This window comes from Silene latifolia, chromosome 1, assembly GCF_048544455.1.
Source record: "Silene latifolia isolate original U9 population chromosome 1, ASM4854445v1, whole genome shotgun sequence".
NCBI lineage: Eukaryota > Viridiplantae > Streptophyta > Magnoliopsida > Caryophyllales > Caryophyllaceae > Silene > Silene latifolia.
In genome coordinates, this window is record NC_133526.1 from 31,660,105 (window position 1) to 31,682,588 (window position 22,484).

The following is a 22,484-nucleotide window of genomic DNA, read 5'->3' on the forward strand; positions in this document are numbered from 1 at the left end:
GTTTTAGATTTCTTATCTTGGTTATGTAGTTGACTGACCCCATTTATTGTTTTCAAAACTGTGGTGATCCATTCGGGGATGGTGAGCAGTTGGTTTAGTAGGTAATGGCTTTTGATGTAGCTCGCGGGTTATGGATGAGACCGAGTCATCACCTTGTGTTTAACTAGCTTCCACTATCGCATAACTTTAGTTCCTTTAGTTGTTTTTCATTTGTCAACAGTTTTTTTTTGGGACATCAGTTGCATTTTGTTTTAAACCGTTTTGGTATTTTATAATAAATGTTCTACGATGGTCTATTTGATATACTCTAGCTCAGGCAACCGAGATGGTAGCACCTTTTTATGCTAAAGTGGTCTTGGTAAGTTAGCTTGTAGCATGGGGGTGTTATAAAGTGGTATCAGAGCGACGATTTTGTAACCTAAAACCAATGAATAAAATGAACATAGTGTGTCTAACTAAAACAAACCCGGGTAAGAGTTGTTTGGAGCTACCACAAAGGCTTGGGAGACGTCCTAAGGCCTTAATTTGGCCCTTACAACTTTGAGTCGGTCACTACGGGGTGTTAAGGGAGTTGTTGCATGTGTTGTGTGTGTTTCTCATAAGAGTGTTGGATGGAATGGATGTTTATATGGATTGCATGAACATGGACTAATACTGTGTTAATACATATAGATGATATGAGATATGCTTGGATGCTATTGCTTGGCATTTCTGATTGTTTAGTAACATGTATAAGAAATTGGTATACTTATACACTTGTGTTAAGTTAAGGGGTATAACGTTTTTGGCATGATTTGGTCGAGCAAGGCAGGTACTCGACCGAGTAGGACATACTCGACCGAGTATCCAGGCACTCGACCGAGTGGGGGTATGTGAGTTTTTGGCAGTAGCTGCTGGTCATGACCACTCATCCGAGTGGGGCGTACTCGTTCGAGTACCTTAGGTACAAGCTTGAGTATACTTTATGTGTTATCTAAGGTCAGCTACTGGAGTGGGATACTCAGCCGAGTAGTTTTAGTACTCGACCGAGTACGTCGAGTACCTCTTTGGTGGATGTATTATTTATTTTGAGTCGTAGGCTATGTGCTTAGGTTTTTCTTGGTTATATCAGCTCAAAATTCCGCCAAAAAGATCTGCCGCGTACCTTCAGGCTTCGGAGATGAGTCTTGAGGAGGTCGCTAGGATGATTGAGCAGCAAGAAGCGCTCATGAAGGCACTCAAAAATGTGGGGAACGGGGAAGAGAAATCGGTGGATGCATCCTATCTGAACACCACCATTTCCCGCATTAACCATACTACTTATGAGGGCACCGGTGAGCCTAAACTGCGTGACAACTGGCACCGAGAGATGGAGATTGTGTTAGAGGTGGTTCACTATCTTGCAGAGATGATGGTAGAACAGGCTGCGTTTTGCCTAAGAGATGAGGCTGGGTTATGGTGGCATAATGAGAGGGAAGGAGCTCGGGCATATTATTGGAATCTAGGACAACCTGTAATTCCTTGGGCAGGGTTCAAGAGGGCTATGACATACCACTTCGTTCTGGAGCACATCCGTGCAAAGTTGAGGGTTGAGTTCAATTCCTTCACTATGATAGACATCATGACCATCACTGAGTACTATCACAGGTTCATGGAGTTGTCAAGTTATGCAGAAGACTTGCAGCAGAGTCAACGGAGTTTAGCTCTTTGCTTTGAGAAAGAGTTAGCGCTGAAAATTATGGAAAATCTACAAGCCGGGGTGATCTTTGATCTGAAAGATTTCTATGAGAGGGCAGGGCATGCTGAGAGGTTAGTTGATATGGCTAAGGAGGCCAAGGAAAAGGGGGCTGAGAAGAGGAAGGCTGAGAGTGACGGTGGCAACCAATCAAGTCACAAGAGGGGTAACCACAACCAAGCTAGGACCTATTCGGGAGGGCCTAGCTATGGTGGGGGATCTCGTACATGGGGAAAAGGTGGCCAGAGCATTAGCGATAACTCAAACTTGCTATGCTTCAATTGTGGTGGTTCAGGTCATAAACGATATGAGTGCATGAGTGTTGTGAGGGGGAGGAGGAGGCTTTCCGAGATCGTATCAAGGGACCTACTCGCAATCTCCGAGTCAAAGTCTAGCTAGTAACAAGCCAGCTAGGTCATGGAACAATCAAGAAGGCCAAGGCAACAACAATGGCGGCTACAACCGCAGCAACAGAGGGTCCTATCAGCGTCCGAATAACAGTGTGACTAATAATTCGGCAGCTGAGCCTACTACGTCAACGACTACAATCCACGGAGGAGGTCATAAAAATAGCGGTAAACTCTTTATGATGGGCAAGCAGGAGGCTGAGGATGATGCTCATGTTGTCACCAATACTTTTCTTGTTAATAATATGCCGACTTTTGTTTTGTTTGATTCCGGGGTAATCCACTCGTTTGTGTCTAGGGGTCATGCCTTATCTATGGGTTTGGGGGAGTATGAGTTGGTGAAAGATAACGTGTTTATACTTTCAGGAGACTCCGTGTCTTGTAATAAGTTGTATGGGGGTGTCTATGATGGTTGGGCCAGTAGACTTACCAGCCAATCTGTTTGAGTTTCCTATGGATGGGTTTGAAGTCATAGTTGGGATGGGTTGGTTGGGTAAGTATGAGGCTAAGATAGACTGTTGGCAGAAGAGAGTGTCTTTAACTTGTCCTAAAGGAGTCAGAGTGTCTTACCGGGGGTTTGTCATAAAACCCAAGATAAAGACGATCGCAGTGATGACCTTAAAGTCATGTTTGAGAAAGAAGTGTCCTTTGATCCTTCGCCACGTGAGGGATACTCGGGTAGAGGAGACGTCAGCAACATAGATACCAGTGGTTAGTGAGTTCTGTGATGTTTTTCCGGAGGAGATACCAGGGGTACCTCCTAAGAGGGACATGTTCCTCCTAAGAGGGACATCGATTTTAGTGTTGAGCTTAACCGGGGATGGGACCTATATCTAAGGGTCCGTACCGCATGGGGCCTAGGGAGTTGGAGGAGTTGGAGAAGCAGCTGAATGAGTTGTTGGATAAGGGATACATTCGACCGAGTGTATCAACTTGGGATGAACCAGTTTTGTTTGTGAAAAAGGACGGTAGTATAAGGTTATGCATCGACTTCAGAGAGTTAAACCCTGTTACCGTGAAGAATGGGTATCCTTTGCCGAGGATTGATGATCTTTTTGACCAGTTGAGTGGAGCCGGAGTGTTTTCTAAGATTGATCTGAGGCCGGGTTATCACCAGTTGAGGATTGCAGGTGAGGATATTCCTAAGACAGCTTTTCGATCGCGGTATGGTCACTATGAGTATGTGGTGATGCCTTTCGGGTTGATTAATGCACTAGCAGTGTTCATGGATTCTATGAACCGGATCTTAAGTCCGTTCCTGGATAGGTTTGTGGTAGTCTTCAGTGATGACATCTTGGTCTATTCTAAGACTAAGGAAGAACACGAGGAGCATCTGAGGTTGGTACTACAGACTTTGCGAGATAACCAATTGTATGCCAAGTTATCTAAGTGTGAGTTCTGGTTTGAGAGGGTGATTTTTCTGGGCCATGTGATTTCAAAAGATGGTGTATCGGTGGATCCTAGTAAGATCGAGGCAGTGTCAAACTGGGAAGCACTGAAGAATGTTGTTGAGATCCGGAGTTTCTTGGGTTTAGCTGGCTACTATAGGAGGTCCGTGAAGGATTTCTCTAAGATCGCTAGACCCATGACAACTTTGATGAGGAAAGAGACCAGATTTCATTGGGATGAGAGTTATGAGATGACGTTCCAAACATTAAAGAAGCGTTTGACTATAACTCCCATTCTAGCTTTACCTGAGGGAAGTGATAACTTCGAGGTTTATACTGATGCTTCGAAGAATGGGTTGTGTTGTGTTTTGATGCAGCATGGGAAGGTCATTGCCTATGCTTCGAGACAGTTGAACCCGTACGAGGAGAACTACCCTACTCATAATTTGGAGCTGGGTGCGGTGGTATTTGCTCTAAAGATTTGGAGGCACTATTTCTACGTGGAAACCTTGAAGGTGTTTTCAGATCATAAGAGTTTGATGTACATCTACACTCAGAAGGAGTTGAACATGCGTCAGAGAAGATGGATGGAGCTGATTGGAGACTATGACATAAAGATCATCTATCATGAGGGGAAGGCTAATGTGGTTGCAAAGGCTTTGAGTATGAAAAGTGTACATTCGTTATGTACTGCTATGTCTCTGATGAAACTAAAGGATGAGATGGTTAAGATGGGGATTCATATGATTCGCAAGGGTGATGCCATCGGTGATTTGACAATCGAGCCTGGACTCTATGATGATATTAAAAGGAAACATGAACTTGATCCCAAGATTCAGGAGTGGAAGTCAAGGGTAGAGAGTGGTACAGTTTCGAGGTTTTCTATCTACACAGATGGGAATGTTCGCTTCGATGGGAGGTGGTGTGTACCTAATGATGCTGATTTGAAGAAGTTGATCATGACGAAGGCTTATTTCACTCCTTATTCAGTACATCGGGGAGGTGACAAGCTATATAAGGACTTGAAAAGACTTTTTGGTGGCCTGGTATGAAGAAAGAGGTAGCGGAGTTTGTGGCTAGATGTTTGATTTGGCAGAGAGTCAAGGGGGAACAACGACTACCACAGGATAAGATTCAGTCACTTGAGGTACCGGAATGGAAATGGGAGTCGATTTCTATGGATTTCATTATGGAGTTACCGAGGACTCAGCACGGTAACAATATGATTTAGGTTATCGTCGACCGTTTGACAAAGTCAGCTCATTTCATTCCAATGAAAAATACTTGGAGCAAGATTCAGTTAGCTCTGGCATACAGGAAGCATGTGGTATGACTACACGGATTACCAAAGATGTAATACTCACGATGTTTAAGGACTCTTTTGACCGACCCTTCGACCAGGAAGTACCTTAGGAAGGGATAGGTGAGAGACTAGGCTAGGTTAGGTACCTTACAAGAGTGTTTACTCGACCTAGCAGGGACTACTCGGTCGAGTATCGTGTATACTCGACCGAGTAGAGCCTACTCGGCCGAGTATGTGAGTACTCGACCGAGTATGGCTGCTGTTGACGTGTTGATATAAAAACGCAAGTTCGCAAGATTTATTTCAGTTCCCATTTTCGACAGTTCCTCTTCCTCTAACCCTAGTCTACATCTCTCTCACCAATCACCTCTACCTCCATACACTCTCATATATGTAGCCTGCATCTCAACCATGTGAAGGACGGGGTTTGCATAGGAAGGATGTGTGCGTGGTCGTCGTCCGTGTCACCGTCGGTCCGCGTTATTAGGTAAGTTGCTGTTTTGTGGTTTCCTTCAGTAGATTGTTGGAAGTAGTTGTATAATAGGATGTGGTCATCGTTGTAGGATTCATCTCGGAGTCTTGTTTGGCTGTGTGTGGATGCATTTTCATGGTTAGCGTTAAGGTAGGGTTTCCCTACTCAGTTACTGTTAATTGAATTAAGATGTGTTTGTATTGTGTTTTACTGTTCTCTGCTGATCATCGGAGTGTTGGTGTGATGGTGGTGGTTGTGATAGTGTTGTGATGTTTGTGGTGGAGTCACTTACGGGAGTGGCTTCACGCCCTAGTTCGCCCTCCGTGGAACCCGACATGGGAGGAGATGTGCACATTAAGGGACAGGGTTATTGCTCGTTGATGAGCGGGATTTTGGTGGGGATTGGCTGCGGTCTGTTGGAGTATGGGTCCTCGACAATAATGCGATCACATGTATAAATCTCATATTAAGAATACATAAGGGATTATAACATTTTATTGTCAATTGATCCACATTAATCGGTAATGATTGGCTGACTAGAGTTTGACATTACTGTCGTATGACGGTGGTGATCAGTTGATCCCTTAAGGCCATACCTCTAGGGAAACATTCTTAATTGATTAATTAATTAATTGTATGACGATACAAGTTAATTAATTTCTTAAAATTGAACGAATGATTTTGTGAGTAAGATTACGTATCTTATTGTAATTCGATTAAATAAGATTCGTACTAAGTAATTAAATTGTTTTATTACTTAAGGTTTATTTATTGTTTATGAAACAACTAAAATAAAGAATGAATTGTTTATGATAAATACAAGTAGTTGTGATTTATAATTCTATGACCCATTTTAAGTAATTGTAATTGTGAATAACTAGTTAATTTTTGTATTTTATTTATTTTATTTATATAATGATTTTTAATAAGTTAAAAATGCATTATTTAAATTACATGTCTAGTAACATGTCCAAAATATCACACTACACAAATTGACATTTCACAAACTTAAAATGGACCCATATTATATGGATGAGCCGTGAAGATGGGAGGATAAGGAGATGGTTGTGCTTTGTTCTTTTAATTAGTGGAAGGCATAATGATGACCTACTAACCATAGGCTTGCATGCCTACTCTCTTGAGAAGAGAAAATAGAAAAAGTATTGGGTTCTCTTCCCATGAAAAAACCGGTCACCCATAAAGAATAAGGAGAGTTTTTCTCTTCTTATTCAATTATTCATTCTTGTGTACATGTTCATCAAATTGGTGATTAACTTATCTCTCTAGTTTTAGTTTTTAAACAACACTAGAAAACTCACATAATCTCTAATATTATTCATATATTACTAGAAGTAGTAATCTCATAATATTAGTATTTTAATGGCACATATATTAATTTCTAGTAACTAAATTAATATTTGTATTAAGAAGGATTTTCTTGGTACAAATCCTTAAGGAGTAGATCTTGCAATTAGATCTAAGGTTTTTGGGGCATTTGGATTATTCTTAAGAAGACTAACTTGGTAGGAGACCAATTTAGTATAAACCATTTTTCGGACTCCTTGTAAGAATGACTAAAGTCTTCTCTTTTATTCTAATAGTTATGCATGCATAAGTTCCTTTAAGTTTTATGACTAAACTTATAAAAACCTAGATATTAGATATGTCTAACAAGAGATATATGAATCCTACAATTGGTATCAGAGCAAGAGTTGTTGCATGCATAATCGGTTTTATTTTTCCGAGTTAATATGTTAACGTATAAAAATTAAAATTTGTGATTTATGAAGATAAATGCCACGAACATTTTGCATGTTAAACATTCTGGTCCTAAATTGATTTTAGGTCATTTTGATGATTTATGGTAATTTATTGCTCTTTAAAATGATTATTAGTATTTTTATCACATTTTATTGAGTAAAATGACAATTAAAATGCTAAAATTAGTTAGACTATGATTCTGAACTTCAAATTTTTACACGACCTTACATGCATATTTTAAAAATTGTATGTAAACTTTCATATAAAATGGTTTTATATAGCATGATCTATGATTTTTACATGTTAAAAGTCGATTAAATAGAGGTATTTATGTTAAAAATGGTTAGACTTTGTTCCTGCCCATAAACATTTAGTATGTTGTCACATGCAATATTTACACACTGTATGTAAATTTTTAGATCAAATGATTTAATTTTGCATGATTTATGATTTTTAGATGTAAAAATCGAATAAATAGTGACTATTTTGGCAAAATTAGCTAAAATAAATTTTATGGCATGAAAATTTTTCCCAATGTTGTATATATGATATGAAATTTAGATCTAAAGTTGCATGTTAATTTTCGTATGATTTTAATGGTTATTAATTTTTATGAGATATAAATTGATAAATAGCAACTTTAATAGTCATTAAAATAAAAATTCGACTTTTGGGCTTAAAATTTGTCATTTTCAGGTTCTAAAAACGTGTTAAAAATATTCAAAATTTTAATTTTGATTTATTGCATAATTTTATGTTTAATTTGGAATTAAAGGGTTAAATTTATGTTTTATATGATTTATTTGTGAAATAAATTAAAATAAATTAAAGGGCAAATTTTATTAAAATTTTTAGATTTTGGGAATTTTCCAGAATATACAAAATTATGATTTTGAATTTTTCGAATTTTTATGACTTTTTGGGAATTATTTCCTTATTATTATGAATAATAGTGATTAAAGAGCAATTGTATAATATCAAGTTGAATTATTGTCAAATGTTTAGTGAAGACTAAATTTTTGAGTCCTAAGATGGTTGGGGTAGTTAACTTGGACATAGATGTGATTTATGTAATATTATGTGATTTTAAAAGGTTAATTCTCACACTAATCCGTAAAACCGGAACGAATATACGATATTAGCTTAAATAGGGCGATTTGGCACTTCATATGGCATGTTTCATACATATATTAATGCTGCATTTTTTAGTATGATTGTCGTATTTTATTTTATATAATTTTTGAATTATGTAATTTGTACTTAGTATGGCCTTAGTTTTAATTGGTATTTCCCGAAATGAATGGGAATATCGATTCGGTTGTAATTAATGTGATCTCGTATCACTTTTATTTTATTTAGTTTTGTTTTTATTTTATATTGTATAAAGTAGAAAAGCTTTGTAATTTATTTATTCCGGAGTTCCTTGAAGACGGTGTCATTCGAGGAGGCGGTCCATCAAAGACGGTGTTGCCTAGAAGTGCGTGCCATATGCAGTTCAAGGGACCAAAGTAGTTGGTTTCCGAATTTGTAAATAGTTTATTTGATTTACTATTTTAGGAAGGCCATACTAGGATTTTATTGTTTTTGCTTTGCATTTGTTTTATATGTTTGCATGCATAGCCAAATCGCCATAACTTCACATGCATATTATTTTATCGAGTCATCGACCGTGTCAATTATAATTATCGTAGTTCACCGTTTTAGTTCACTTAAAACGTGATAGATAATAAATTGACAAGACCTCTCACTAAATAATAATTGAGGATTAGCCTTACTAAATAGTAGAACCATGAGCCCCAATTTCATAAGGAAGTAGGCTCGGCTCACCGGGGTGCTAAACTTGTTACGTTGGGTAGGTGGGTGGTAAATTGTTACTACATCGAAATTTGGATTGAACTCAACGGAAGAATTCGTGACCGTAGTCGCATGTGTTCCGGGCTAAAGATAAATATTAAAGTAATTTTATCGACCGAGAGTTCTAGAAGTAGAATCGATTAAAGAGTTAATTCACCGAGTTATATTGATTAGAGATGAATCGGCTCACCGTGCCTGAGTTGATATGAATTTGGATCTCGGGATAATTTATAATAGTTGGGTAGAGGTCACTATATAAATACTAAAACATTGTTAAATGTTTTATATATATAACGATGAATGTTTGTTTTTCCCACTTTTTCGTTGTTTTATGTTGTTCTTTATTATCGCTCCTACACATATATGATATCAATTCGTTTGTAACACGAGTCTCCGCTAAACCACCATAACTTACGACAAATAGAATCTCTTTCTAAAATGAACTGTATCATAGGTTGTGAACTAGATCCATAGGAATCGTTCTATTCCATAAAACTCGATAGGAATCGTCCTATGCAACTATAAGATTAACATCTTGAATTCCTAACATACCTATGTATTAATTCTTGTGAAAAATATGAATAGAAGTAGTACTTTATCAAAATATGTTTTGATAATGTCTTCTATCCACGGTTCAAAAGTCTTATTGCTCAAACTAAACACTTGTCATCAAAACACTTAAGTTGTTAAGCACATGACAATGTAAAATTGGTAAATTAATTTGGGAGAAATTTTGATTGACCAAATACCACTATAAAGTTCATCCTTGTGAAGGATTAACTAGGAATTTATATGAAGATAAGTCTTCATCAAGTAGAAATTCTTGAAGTGAGTGGGAGCAATAAGAAGCAAGTACATATCTTAATTGTTAAGGATAGAACTAGGCTCGAGAGAGAAGGTGTTAGACACTCTATTAATAGAGATAAATTCCTAAATAAGTAAAGATCAAGGAAGTTGGTCGTGTGACACCAACATATTCCTTCTTAATCTATGACATTGACATAACATTCTTGCCAAATACCACATCATGAGTATTTGATACAGATTAGTGGATTTCATCATCATATTTGGCATTATCATGTGATGACTAGCAAGAATAAGTTCAAAAAAATTTGCATGAATGGAACTAGGATAGTTGTCATTTCATCAATGAACATATGAATGTTGTAGTGTACTCATTTTAGTTGTGTATTTAGATATATATCTCAATAATTGTCATGATGTATAATATGTCTAAATAAGAATATAATTTGTAGTTTTGCACAAGAGGTAAAGGGTTTTACCATTATGCAATTAAAACAAGTGTTATTCCCTTACATACCACGATTAAGTTTATGGTGAGACCATACAAATCAAGGTAATTATATTCAAACTAAAATAAATGTCATACATATTATATAAGACTCAAATTGGTGAACCCCATTATTTCCCGATTCTCGATTGAAATTGCTCATAGATACTAGTTTTGACTAGTGTCCCAAACCACTTGATGGTATGTGTGAATCTTGTATTCAAAGCAAGATTAATTTATGACTTTTTTCTAGAAAATAATTATGAATATAGCAAGATATTCGCCCTATTTACACTTTGAAGTGTATGGTCGAATACAATTTCAATCAAAAGGGATTATTACTTCTTCATCTCTTTTACAAACGAACTAGGTAGATACTTGGTATCCACTTAATGAGGTAAGAAGAGAAATTCTTTGAATAAGTTCAAATGAATGTTTAAAAGTATCAAAACCTAGAGATTAAAACCAAAGTATTGGTACTTTATTAAAATAGGGAACAATAAAGTGAAGACTTTTGTATGCACCAAAAAAAGGGTGATATGGTATCACAAGTACACTTTCATTATGATATGATTGAATCTTTATATTATAGTTGGAGGTAGTTTCTGTTATAAAATTTGTCTAGTATTTATTTATTCCACTAAAACAAAACAAAGTTAAAGCAATGAAGTACAATTCATATATGGTATGATTAGGCATGGTACCTAAGTTGTAGCTTGTTTCGAAAGAAAACATATGCTCTCTCTTCCTACATGATCACGAGAACAAAGAGTTTGTGGCTCGTGATGCTGTCTATTAGAGTAAAGAGGATTATCTCTTATAGACAGAGTGGGAGAAAATGTTCAAGAGCCAGAAACTGAGAATAAGACACAGGAATCAGTAAATATTTCTTCGAAATCTAAATGGACAGGAGTTATGTTATTTTAGAAAATAACAAACCTATAACTTATTATGATGCTTTATCTAGTTTCAACTCCGCAAAAGTCCGAAGCAAGCATAAACATGAAGCTTGATTGGTTGGTGGCAAGGGTTTTTCACGCAACAACAATACTTCATTGTATTCGGATATGATCTGATATAGTTGGATTTTAAATTCATCTTGCATGAGTTTTGTAAATCGCAACTATCCTAAAGTAGGATGCGAACTTGAGAGGAAGCCTTAAGTAGATATCAAAGAGTTGAATTGTATGTTTTGATCATGTGATAAATATTTCTCTAATTGTCGAGTAGTTCTGTTTATACATGGAGTTTAGTGGGAGTAATGTGGTGTTATTAGTCTTATATGAAGGGGACATATTGATCATTGTGAATGATGGAAGACTTAGGAGAAGAATAATACATCTCTAAGGTATCCAGACCTATAAAGATAGTTCTGAGAGGATATTAGCGTTAAATGAATATTTTTATATTGATAAGAGTCAAGTCAAGTTCAAAGGTATTGAACATGTAGAAATTGAATCCACTTGCTTCCGCTGCGGGATTAATTCATTACGCTTAGATGTATCACCATTCTTAAATTTCGTATACTTGGAGTATGACGAAAAGTTACAAATCGAATTTTTGAGAGAAGTCTCAATATAGCCATATAGTTCATTGGTTAGTTCTCTTGGAGCACTAAATAAATGAAGCTAAGTCATTAGAATTGATATGAATTTATGTGCAAGCAGTTACACGATAACCATATTCTAATCACACTAGGATGGTTAGAGAACCATCTTGGCTATATTAATTAAGGAGGATATCTGCTAGATACGTTCTAGGCAGTAGAACAATGAGATATTTACAACGAAAATTGAGTACACTTGCAATTATAAAAAAAAAATGCAAGTAGGAAGGGATGTTATTAGGATTCGGTTTTATAAATTGGAGGAACCATGGTAGTTCGTTCCAACAACCGAAGCTCCTATCCCTGCACACTGTGAGGACAGTGGGAGTGATTTCAAGGCTAAGGAACCTATCTCTAGATTGGATCTGGACATGTACTCAAAAGGTTGTTATGATAAAGATTATACAAAGGGAAATGATACAAGGTTAGGGAAAGTGCAAAGTGTTACTACAACTTGCTAACAAAGGCCTTTTCATAAGCTAAGCATGATAAGTCATGCCATTTCAATTGAGTTGAGATGTATAGTTGTATTCAATATTGAGTATGGATTATAGATTATGTAGTAATTGATATGGTATCAATTTTACATATGTGATAATGCATTCATCGTTTGAGTTTTATTAAAGCTCTTTTATTACTTTGTTATATCCAAATAGGTTGTAAGGACAATGTTGAACCCTATTAAAGTGAACTGGATTAACATGGTATTGGCCCCTAGTTACTTATATGAGGTGACGTCTCGAAGTAACTAGAGTGTGATGCGATTGATGCCAAGTTTAAGTGCCATAGAGTCATGAGAGATGACTAGTCGATCACATAGGCAGACTGTATGGGACACTCTGTTGGGCAATGACCGGTTATAGAGTTCTGGCAATTTTTATAGCCTAGTCGTGGCGAGAGCTACTATAGTATTCTTATGAGTCGATTCTTTGACTAAAGACTGTTCGCCTAAGATGGCACGGTTTCAGAGTGACTTTGATTTATGTTCTGCGACCTTCGTAATTGGGGTCTAATGGGCATGTTTTGGGTCATGATGAGTTGTGGCTATTCGAAGGGAAGAGTGCAATGGGAATTGTCCATCCCTCATCAGGGTTATCTTATATCTCAAGGCCACTCGAGGAGTAATGAACTGGAAATGCGTGGCCACGCTCGGAAGGTATCTATGGTAGATAATTCCGGTCAGACAGTTGTTCTCCAGATCGAGGAAACCACTCTAGATATGATCAAATGCAAGTACGACCTGCAAGACACCTTGCATTGAGTGGGAGATAGTAATAGGACAAGAGAATTGGTGACGCACACTTGTCGCGGACAAGTGGGAGATTGTTGGAGTATGTGTCCTCGACAATAATGTGATCACATGTATAAATCTCATATTAAGAATACATAAGGGATTGTAACATTTTATTATCAACTGATCCACATTAATTGGTAATGATTGGTTGCCTAGAGTTTGACATTACTGTCGTATGACGGTGGTGATCAGTTGATCCCTTAAGGTCATACCTCTAGGGAAACATTCTTAATTTATTAATTAATTAATTGTATGACGATACAAGTTAATTAATTCCTTAAAATTGAACGAATGTTAATTAATTCCTTAAAATTGAACGAATGATTTTGTGAGTAAGATTACGTATCTTATTGTATTCGATTAAATAAGATTCGTACTAAGTAATTAAATTGTTTTATTACTTAAGGTTTATTTATTGTTTATGAAACAACTAAAATAAAGAATAAATTGTTTATTATAAATACAAGTAGTTGTGATTTATAATTCTATGACCCATTTTAAGTCATTGTAATTGTGAATTACTAGTTAATTTTTGTATGTGATTTATTTTATTTATATAATGATTTTTAATAAGTTAAAAATGCATTATTTAAGTTACATGTCTAGTAACATGTCCAAAATGTCACACTACACAAATTGACATTTCACAACCTTAAAATGGACCCATATTATATGGATGAGCCGTGAAGATGGGAGGATAAGGAGATGGTTGCGCTTTGTTCTTTTAATTAGTGGAAGGCATAATGATGACCTACTAACCATAGGCTTGCATGCCTAGTCTCTTGAGAAGAGAAAATAGAAAAAGTATCGGGTTCTCTTCCCATGAAAAAATCGGTCACCCATAAAGAATAAGGAGAGTTTTTCTCTTCTTATTCAATTATTCACTAGTTTTAAACCCGTGCAATTTTGTATGTATTTGGGCCGGTATTAATGTTTTTGGATTTTTTTTTTTTTGCATTTCTATTGTAATTATCTAGTTGGTCTAAATCAGTGATCTACATAATTAATGTTTACACTTGTTTCAAATACGTGTTCACATGCAATGGTTTAAGAAGAAATGACGTAATATACTATTGTAAATAAAATTTGCATACATAAAAAACTTTACATCCCGAAAAAAGAAATATAATTTAATAATCAACTTTAACATAGGCAAATTATTCTAAAAATTGAAAATTTTCATGATAGTGGTTCTCGGGGATTTGACATTGATTGTTACGTATTTTCCGTAATCACCAAGTTTCTTGGAGATATGAACACCTATATTCGTCAAGCATAAAGGCAAAGACGAATTATTTCATTAATTTCTGTAAAATATTCACATTATTTGTTATTCAATCCCGTAAGTAAATGTAATTTATTCACGTAATTATGTAATTTTATTAGTAACTATGTAATTCAGTCCGATTATATGTAATTACTTTCATTTATTCTGATTTGTAATTCATTCCGTTTATATGCAATTTCTTTTACTTCTGCCGATTATCTATTTATTTCATTAACTATGTAATTCAGTCCGATTATATGTATTTACTTTCATTTATTCCGATTTGTAATTCATTCCGTTTATATGCAATTTCTTTTACTTCTGCCGATAATCTATTTATTTCATTAACTATGTAATTCAGTCCGATTATATGTAATTATTTTCATTTATTTTGATTTTTAATTCATTCCGTTTATATGCAATTACTTTTACTTCTGCCGATTATCAATTTATTTCATAAAATATTTTCTATGACATAATTTGTCGCATGTTTGTCAGAAACGATTTAAAGAAATAAACTCTTTCCACGTAAACGGGACCTACCATTACCTGAATTTCCCAAAAAAAAAAAAAAAATTGGGTGAATGACGTGGCGCATTCTGTGTTGAGCATTGTCTTTTGCATTAATATAGATAAGATTCTTGTGTACATGTTCATCAAATTGGTGATTAACTTATCTCTCTAGTTTTAGTTTTTAAACAACACTAGAAAACTCACATAATTTCTAATATTATTCATATATTACTAGAAGTAGTAATCTCATAATATTAGTATTTTAAGGGCACATATATTAATTTCTAGTAACTAAATTAATATTTGTATTAAGAAGGATTTCCTTGGTACAAATCCTTAAGGAGTAGATCTTGCAATTAGATCTAAGGTTTTTGGGGCATTTGGATTATTCTTAAGAAGACTAACTTGGTAGGAGACCAATTTAATATAAACCATTTTTCGGCCTCCTTGTAAGAATGACTAAATTCTTCTCTTTTATTCTAATAGTTATGCATGCATAAGTTCCTTTAAGTTTTATGACTAAACTTATAAACACTTAGATATTAGATATGTCTAACAAGAGATATATGAATCCTACACGGTCCCCAACTGGCGGCGTGGGCTACCTATTGCGATGGGTAGTCTGGCAGGGCTACACACTTCGGTGTGTAGTCGGTTACTGTGTGAGATTGGGAGACCGGAGATGGTGGATGATCAGCTGGTTACTTATCATACTTGTCTTATTTTAATTGTTCAGTAACTGACCCCCGTGTTATGTTTTCAAAACTGTGGTGATCCATTCGGGGATGGTGAGCAGTTGGCTTAGCATGTACAGTTGGTTTGATGCTGTTGGGCATGGAGGGGATCAGGTCATCACGCTACCGGCTTAGATGTCCTGATGTACGAGTTCCATAGTAGTCATAGCTATCACCTGTAATCAGCTTTGTATTTGCTTGTAAAGAATTAAAAGTAATTAATTTATAAATGTCCTTTATTGTCTATTTGATCTACTACCTCGGGTAACCGAGATGGTAACATCCTCATACATTGGGATGGTCCTTGGTAAGGCGTCTTGGTGTACGGGGGTATTACAAAGTGGTATCAGAGCTGATGATTTTGGAACCTGAACCAATGAATCAAATGAATATAGGGTGTCAAATTAAAATGAACCTGGTGTGTGTGTGTTGGGAGCCCCTGCCGATGCTAGATTTTGGGTTGGTAGGCGCCCTCATTTCAAAATCACGGCCCCATCGTGCTTAAGCCAGCCACTGGGAAAGGGTAGTCGATAGAAGTAGTTGCTTGAAGAGTGTTTGTTAAGTATGTTTGATAATCGTATCACATGTACCAATGTGAGTCTTGCATGCAATAACGATGGTAGTGATGAAGTCTAGAATTGGTTGGAATGGTTGCTGAGTGGTGATTAGAAATTGTGAGTGATGAAATGTGAAATTCCGTTGCGTATGGCAAGGTTAAGTTGAATGACCTGTTTAATAATGGTTGCATCATATGATGGTTAATGTTTCACGAACGTCTTGCTTAATGTGAGTATAAGATGAATTGTAGAAATTGTGATGTTGTAGCGTTATAAACCAACCTTTGCCGGCATGTAGCTAGTTTAGACTTGTAACCTTTATATTATCCATGGTCGGATTGTGACATAATTGTTGCAGTGGTTGAGGTAAGGAACGTAGGTGGAATGTTGGTTGATTGGGTAATGGTTATGTGTGATTCGGGTACGATACGTGTTTATGTGGTAGAAGTAAGCTCTAACGATGACGAGCCCGATTGCACGAGACTCCGAACAATGTTATTTGTTTTGCAGGTGCATTAGATTCGAAATTTCGTTCCTGCTCTTTGACACTCGGCCGAGTAAAGACGCATACTCGACCGAGTAGTCCACACTCGACCGAGTATACTGGCACTCGACCGAGTGCCCATTCTTGTCAGATTAGAATCACTACTGTCCTTGAAAACTCGACCGAGTATTCAGAGTACTCGACCGAGTAGTCCATACTCGGCCGAGTAAGCCCAATACTCGACCGAGTACGGTTTTATCGTGACTCAGCCGGGTTACTCAAAAACCCTATATTGCCTCTTCTTTTCACATTTCCGCCTCCAACACTTACTTCTTCTTTCCTCTAAAACTCCATATCACTTCTCTCTCAAGCCCTTGGGTGATTTCTTGGTGGTTAATTGCTCTTTGCTTGCCAAAATTTCCTTCAAGGTAAGGTTCTAAATCAATTTCTTCCTTTATTATTAGAGTTGTGGCATGTTTTTGTTCAAACTGCGAATCCCTATCATGTGTAACTGAAATCAAGCTTTTTCTTCTGATTCTTTGGATTTAATTACTTATAAACATCGTCTATGCGGTCACTAGAGCAATTTCATGGCTTAAATCGCTTTTTTTTTTTAAATTTTCTAGGGTTTGACTCGAGTCGAAAATTTCAGTCTCTTGCTTGTTTTAAGATGCTATTTCAAAGCCTCTTGATGTCGAGAATGATGTCTTTGTGTAAAATACTTGGTGTTTGGTGAGAAAATTTCGTCTTAAAAGTTCGTCTAAAAATTGTATACATTCTGAAAACCAGTCCATCTATGGCAAAATTTTGTGTGAGGTATCTTTGTTAAAACCTATCTTTTGCAGTATGCCGAAAACAAGAGCCAACACAAACAAGAGGACCCGTGCCAATCTTCAATTTGAGACAGGTCAGTCCAGCCAAGAACCTGTTGTTCCACCGGTGGAGGCCTATTCATCGGTAATCTTTTCTGATTTCAAGTAACGTAAGGCCTTCATAGCTTTGATGAGTCGTCCTTTTCGACCTACTCGGTGTGTGAACCCCGAGATTTTGGAGACCTTGGGGATTAAGGAAGACATAACCCACATCTTTGAGACCTTGGGAATTGAGGGGTTGTATCACCTGAGAAAGAAGTCCTACCCTCATTTGACCTTGGAGTTTTTGAGCTCGTTTGTTTATGATGCAAAGGAGAAGACGGTCTCTTTTCGCCTCATGAACGAAGACCATGAGTTGACTTTGGATGAGTTTGCTGGCCACCTGGGCCTAGAGGCTGAGGGGACGGGGTATCTTAGTGATGTAGCTGAGAATAGTGGTGCACCTCTTTACCTTCCTTACTTGATTGGCCGACCTGCTTCTAGTGCTAGTGCTATGCTCATTAATGATGTTCAGCATGTGTCCCTTCGTATGTTCCTTAGGATGATGACCTATCTGTTGTACACAAGAGATGATGTGAGCAAACTTAATTCTCATGAGGTTATGTTGTTGATGTCTTACCTGAACCTGCACCGTAGGAAGCCCTTTACTATAGCGCTCCGTGGGTGGTTTGTGCTAGCTTGGATCATATGGCACAGTCCCCGAACCGTCACATTGCTTGCGGGGCCATAGTGACCCGCTTAGTCCAGCGCCTGACTGACTTTGAGGCTCCACCCCATCGGGGAACGAGTTATTTGAGGCCCTGCCGACCATGAACGCCAAATATTGGTGTAACAATAGGTGGTTACGGAAGATGGATGATGGGTCTTATGCCTGGAGGGTAAGGGGATCATTGTGGATGGTACTTCCTGACCCCGCACGCCTCCTTGTGGTTGATCACTTAGCTGAGTGGGAGCCCGTGGGAGGGATACCTAGACCAGGACCTCAGTATTATTTGATCGACCCTACCATTCTCCAGGACTTACCTGAGCCTTCAGCGGCATCTGAGGGACAGCAGGCTTCTCCCCCACCTCGTGAGCGCCGTAGAGTTAGACAGCCTAGAGTGGACCCAGTTGAGACTGAGCTCTCTTACTCCATGCCGAGCTACTACCCCCGGCAGTACTCGCCCTACCCCACAGTGCATGACCCTAGGATACAGGTTAGCGACTTAACTGAGCGGATCTCCACCACCTTGGTGCTCCGCAACATGCATGAGATGGCCCATAATCAGGGCATAGAGACTGAGTTAGCACAGGCCGTCTGGTGGAGAGGACCCGGAGTAGACACGGGTGTCTTCCACAGCTATGGAATTGACCCCGGCTTTTGGAGGCCACCTGAGGAGACTGAGTTTGGCTACCTCGCGGGACCGTGGGAAGCCAACTATGGCAGCCAGCTAGGGCAGGAAACTACTCAGCAGCGGGTTATCAGGGAGCTAGTACTTCTTGCTCCGGTGAGCTTCAGGTGCAGGCGGCGATGATGAGATGGATGGGAGTCCATATAAGTGATTTTCTTGTATTTTCTAGACTTGTTTCAGTTGTGGATGGATATTTAGCGTTTCTTGTCGTACACTTTTATTTCGGATGACTGTACCTGGCCTTAAGGCCATTACTTGTTTTAGCTTACTTTGGGTATGATTGATTAGTTTTGGAAATGCATTTTGGTATGGATTTGTGACTTTTACAGGTTAGCTCGGGGGTGAAATTGATTTCACTACGAAAATTGCTCTCTGCCCGTTAAAACTCGACCGAGTATACAGCATACTCGACCGAGTAGAGCCTACTCGGTCGAGTACACTCTTATACTCGACCGAGTATAGGGGTGTTGCGTGATATTTGCATCTCATTGCGGTTATGATGTTAATCCTTGTACGTTAATTGTTTTGCTTGGGTGTACTATGTTAACTCGCTTTAATCTCACATCCACGTATGGAGTACCCGGCCTAGTGTTAGTAGTAATGTCAATGTGTCATATGTTTGGGTTGAGATGACAGTAAAATCATGATGTTTCGTGTTGTGTCTCTCTTTCGGTAAAATGAATGTGTGCGTCTTTTCTTGCTTAGAAGTTGTAGTATAGTGTGGAGTATGAGTAGAGACGTCTTGTGGTTATATACTAAATGTACGATTTGTGATAGTGTTTATCTACGGGTAATCGTTGCCTTTGGGTGCACTGAACTTCGGGGACTAAGTTCCTTTTTAGAAGGGTAGATATAACATATCACGATATAAAAGTCTATATAAATAAAAGTTACAACAAAGTTCTTCTCGAGTGTTTAGCCTTCTTTCTTATATGCTTGCCTCTGTGATCACTTTCCGGCTATGTTGAATTATGGTGAACTAAAGTGTCATACTGGAGAATAAGATTTATTTTAGTAATATAGTTGGGTTATTGGTCAGTTTTGTGATGATCACTGTCTTATGCGGTGAAGGTTGGCGATAATACCTGTGATGTTGTCTAGTGGTGTTCGAAGTTGATACGTCTTTACGCTATGTAGAGTTGTTACGTCTTTATGCTTTGTGGAACGTCTTTAAGGTGGCTAACCTCGTTGTTGAGATGAGTGGGCTGAACTTTGGTGAAAAAGTTCCTTTTTAAGGGGGAAGACTCTAATACTCACGATGTTTAAGGACTCTTTTGACCGACCCTTCGACCAGGAAAGACCTTAGGAAGGGATAGGTGAGAGACTAGGCTAGGTCAGGTACCTTACAAGAGTGTTTACTCGACATAGCAGGGACTACGAGGCCGAGTATCGTGTATACTCGACCGAGTATAGCCTACTCGGCCGAGTATGTGAGTACTCGACCGAGTATGGCTGCTGTTGACGCGTTGATATAAAAACGCAAGTTCGCAAGATTTATTTCATTTCCCATTTTTTACAGTTCCTCTTCCTTTAACCCTAGCCTACCTCTCTCTCACCAATCACCTCTACCTCCATATACTCTCATATATGTAGCCTGCATCTCAACCATGTGAAGGACAGGGTTTGCATAGGAAGGATGTGTGCGTGGTCGTCGTTCGTGTCACCGTCGGTCCGTGTTATTAGGTAAGTTGTTGTTTTGTGGTTTCCTTCAGTATATTGTTAGAAGTAGTTGTATAATAGGATGTGGTCATCGTTGTAGGATTCGTCTCGGAGTCTTGCTTGGCTGTGTGTGGATGCATTTTCATGGTTGGCGTTAAGGTAGGGTTTCCCTACTCAGTTACTGTTAATTGAATTAAGATGTGTTTGTATTGTGTTTTACTATTCTCTGCTGATCATCGGAGTGTTAGTGTGATGGTGGTGGTTGTGATGGTGTTGTGATGTTTGTGGTGGAGTCACTTGCGGGAGTGGCTTCACGCCCTAGTTCGCCCTCCGTGGAACCCGTCACGGGAGGGGATGTGCACATTAAGGGGCAGGGTTATCGCTCGTTGATGAGCGATATTTTGGTGGGGATTGGTTGTGGTCCCCCACTGGCGGCGTGGGCTACCTGTTGAGATGGGTAGTCTGGCAGGGCTACACACTTCGGTGTGTAGTCGGTTACTGTGTGAGATCGGGAGACCGGAGATGGTGGATGATCAGCTGGTTACTTATCATACTTGTCTTATTTTAATTGATCAGTAACTGACCCCGTGTTATGTTTTCAAAACTGTGGTGATCCATTCGGGGATGGTGAGAAGTTGGCTTAGCAGGTACCGTTGGTTTGATGTTGTTGGGCATGGAGGGGATCGAGTCATCACGCTACCGGCTTAGATGTCCTGATGTACGAGTTCCATAGTAGTCATAGCTATCACCTGTAATCAGCTTTGTATTTGCTTGTAAAGAATTAAAGTAATTAATTTATAAATGTCCTTTATTGTCTATTTGATCTACTACCTCGGGTGACCGAGATGGTAACATCCTCATACACTAGGATGGTCCTTGGTACGGTGTCCTGGTGTGCGGGGGTGTTACAAAAGATACTATCAAAACCTTAGAGGACATGTTGCGAGCTTATGCTATAGATTTTGGTTGGAGCTGGGGGGATAAACTTGATCTAATATAGTTTTGTTACAACAACAACTATCACACCAGCATTGGGATGACACCTTTTGAGGCTTTATATGGGAGGAAGTGTAGGAGTCCGGTGTGTTGGGATGATAGTGCTGAAGCTATGGTTTTAGGACCATAGATGGTGCAAGATATGATTGAGCAAGTGCACTTGATTCTACAAAAGATGAAAGCAGCTCAAGATCGACAAAAGAGTTACGCGGATTTGCATCGCAGGGACATCGAATTTGTAGTAGGTGATAAGGTCCTCTTGAAAGTGTCACGTATGCAAGGCGCTATGAGGTTTGGCAAGAGGCAAAAGTTGAGTCAGAAGTTCATCGGTCCTTATGATATTCTGAACCGGGTAGGTGAAGTAGCTTATCGGCTAGCTTTACCACCATCGCTAGATTGGGTGCATAATGTGTTTCATGTATCACAACTTCGGAAGTATGTGAGTGATCCGTCTCATGTACTTGAGGTGGATAATATCGAGTTGGTTGAGGCTCTAACTTATGCGGAGGTACCTAAAGAGATATTGGATCGTAAGGTGCACAAAACAAGAAATGCTGAAACCGTCTTGCTTAAGGTGCTATGGTCTAATCACAATGTGGAAGAAGCCACTTGGGAACCGTAAGAGGCTATGAGAGAATGCTACCCACACCTTTTTGAGCAGGTATGTTTGGCTACAGGGTCGTAACCATTGTCTTTTAGTGGGGTTGGGGTAGGAGACGATCGCATGTGTGTTTTGGGGTACTTTGGGGTTGGTATGGTTGTGTTTTGGTTAGTTAGTGTCTTTTGAGTTAAGTGTTCTTTCAAGTTGCATGGTTAGTAGGTTGGTTTTGCTTGTTGTATCAGGTATGGTGTGAACTTCGGGGACGAAGTTCATTTTTACGGAGGGAAGACCATAGTACTACGGTTTCCTTGTCCTTACTT

General features: G+C 38.4%; 2 protein-coding genes across 2 annotated transcripts; both read left to right on the top strand.

Annotated features, from left to right (window-relative positions):
* Window positions 1-1,159: 1,159 nt before the first annotated feature.
* LOC141643370 (uncharacterized) lies at window positions 1,160-2,113 on the top strand. Its single transcript, XM_074452509.1, has one exon. It carries the CDS (start codon window positions 1,160-1,162, stop codon window positions 2,111-2,113), a length of 954 nt encoding a protein of 317 aa, XP_074308610.1.
* Window positions 2,114-21,693: 19,580 nt separating this feature from the next.
* LOC141643378 (uncharacterized) lies at window positions 21,694-22,185 on the top strand. The gene is made up of 2 exons (XM_074452522.1): window positions 21,694-21,915; window positions 22,000-22,185. Exons 1-2 carry the CDS (start codon window positions 21,694-21,696, stop codon window positions 22,183-22,185), a joined length of 408 nt encoding a protein of 135 aa, XP_074308623.1.
* The last annotated feature ends 299 nt before the right edge of the window (window positions 22,186-22,484 follow it).

Bases quoted from the DNA above. Each gene is read 5' to 3' on its own strand.
- LOC141643370 (XM_074452509.1), top strand. From the start codon at position 1,160: ATGAGTCTTGAGGAGGTCGCTAGGATGATTGAGCAGCAAGAAGCGCTC.
- LOC141643378 (XM_074452522.1), top strand. From the start codon at position 21,694: ATGGTGCAAGATATGATTGAGCAAGTGCACTTGATTCTACAAAAGATG. The intron at 21,916-21,999 runs GTAGGTGAAGTA...CAACTTCGGAAG, and splicing joins CTTATGATATTCTGAACCGG to TATGTGAGTGATCCGTCTCA.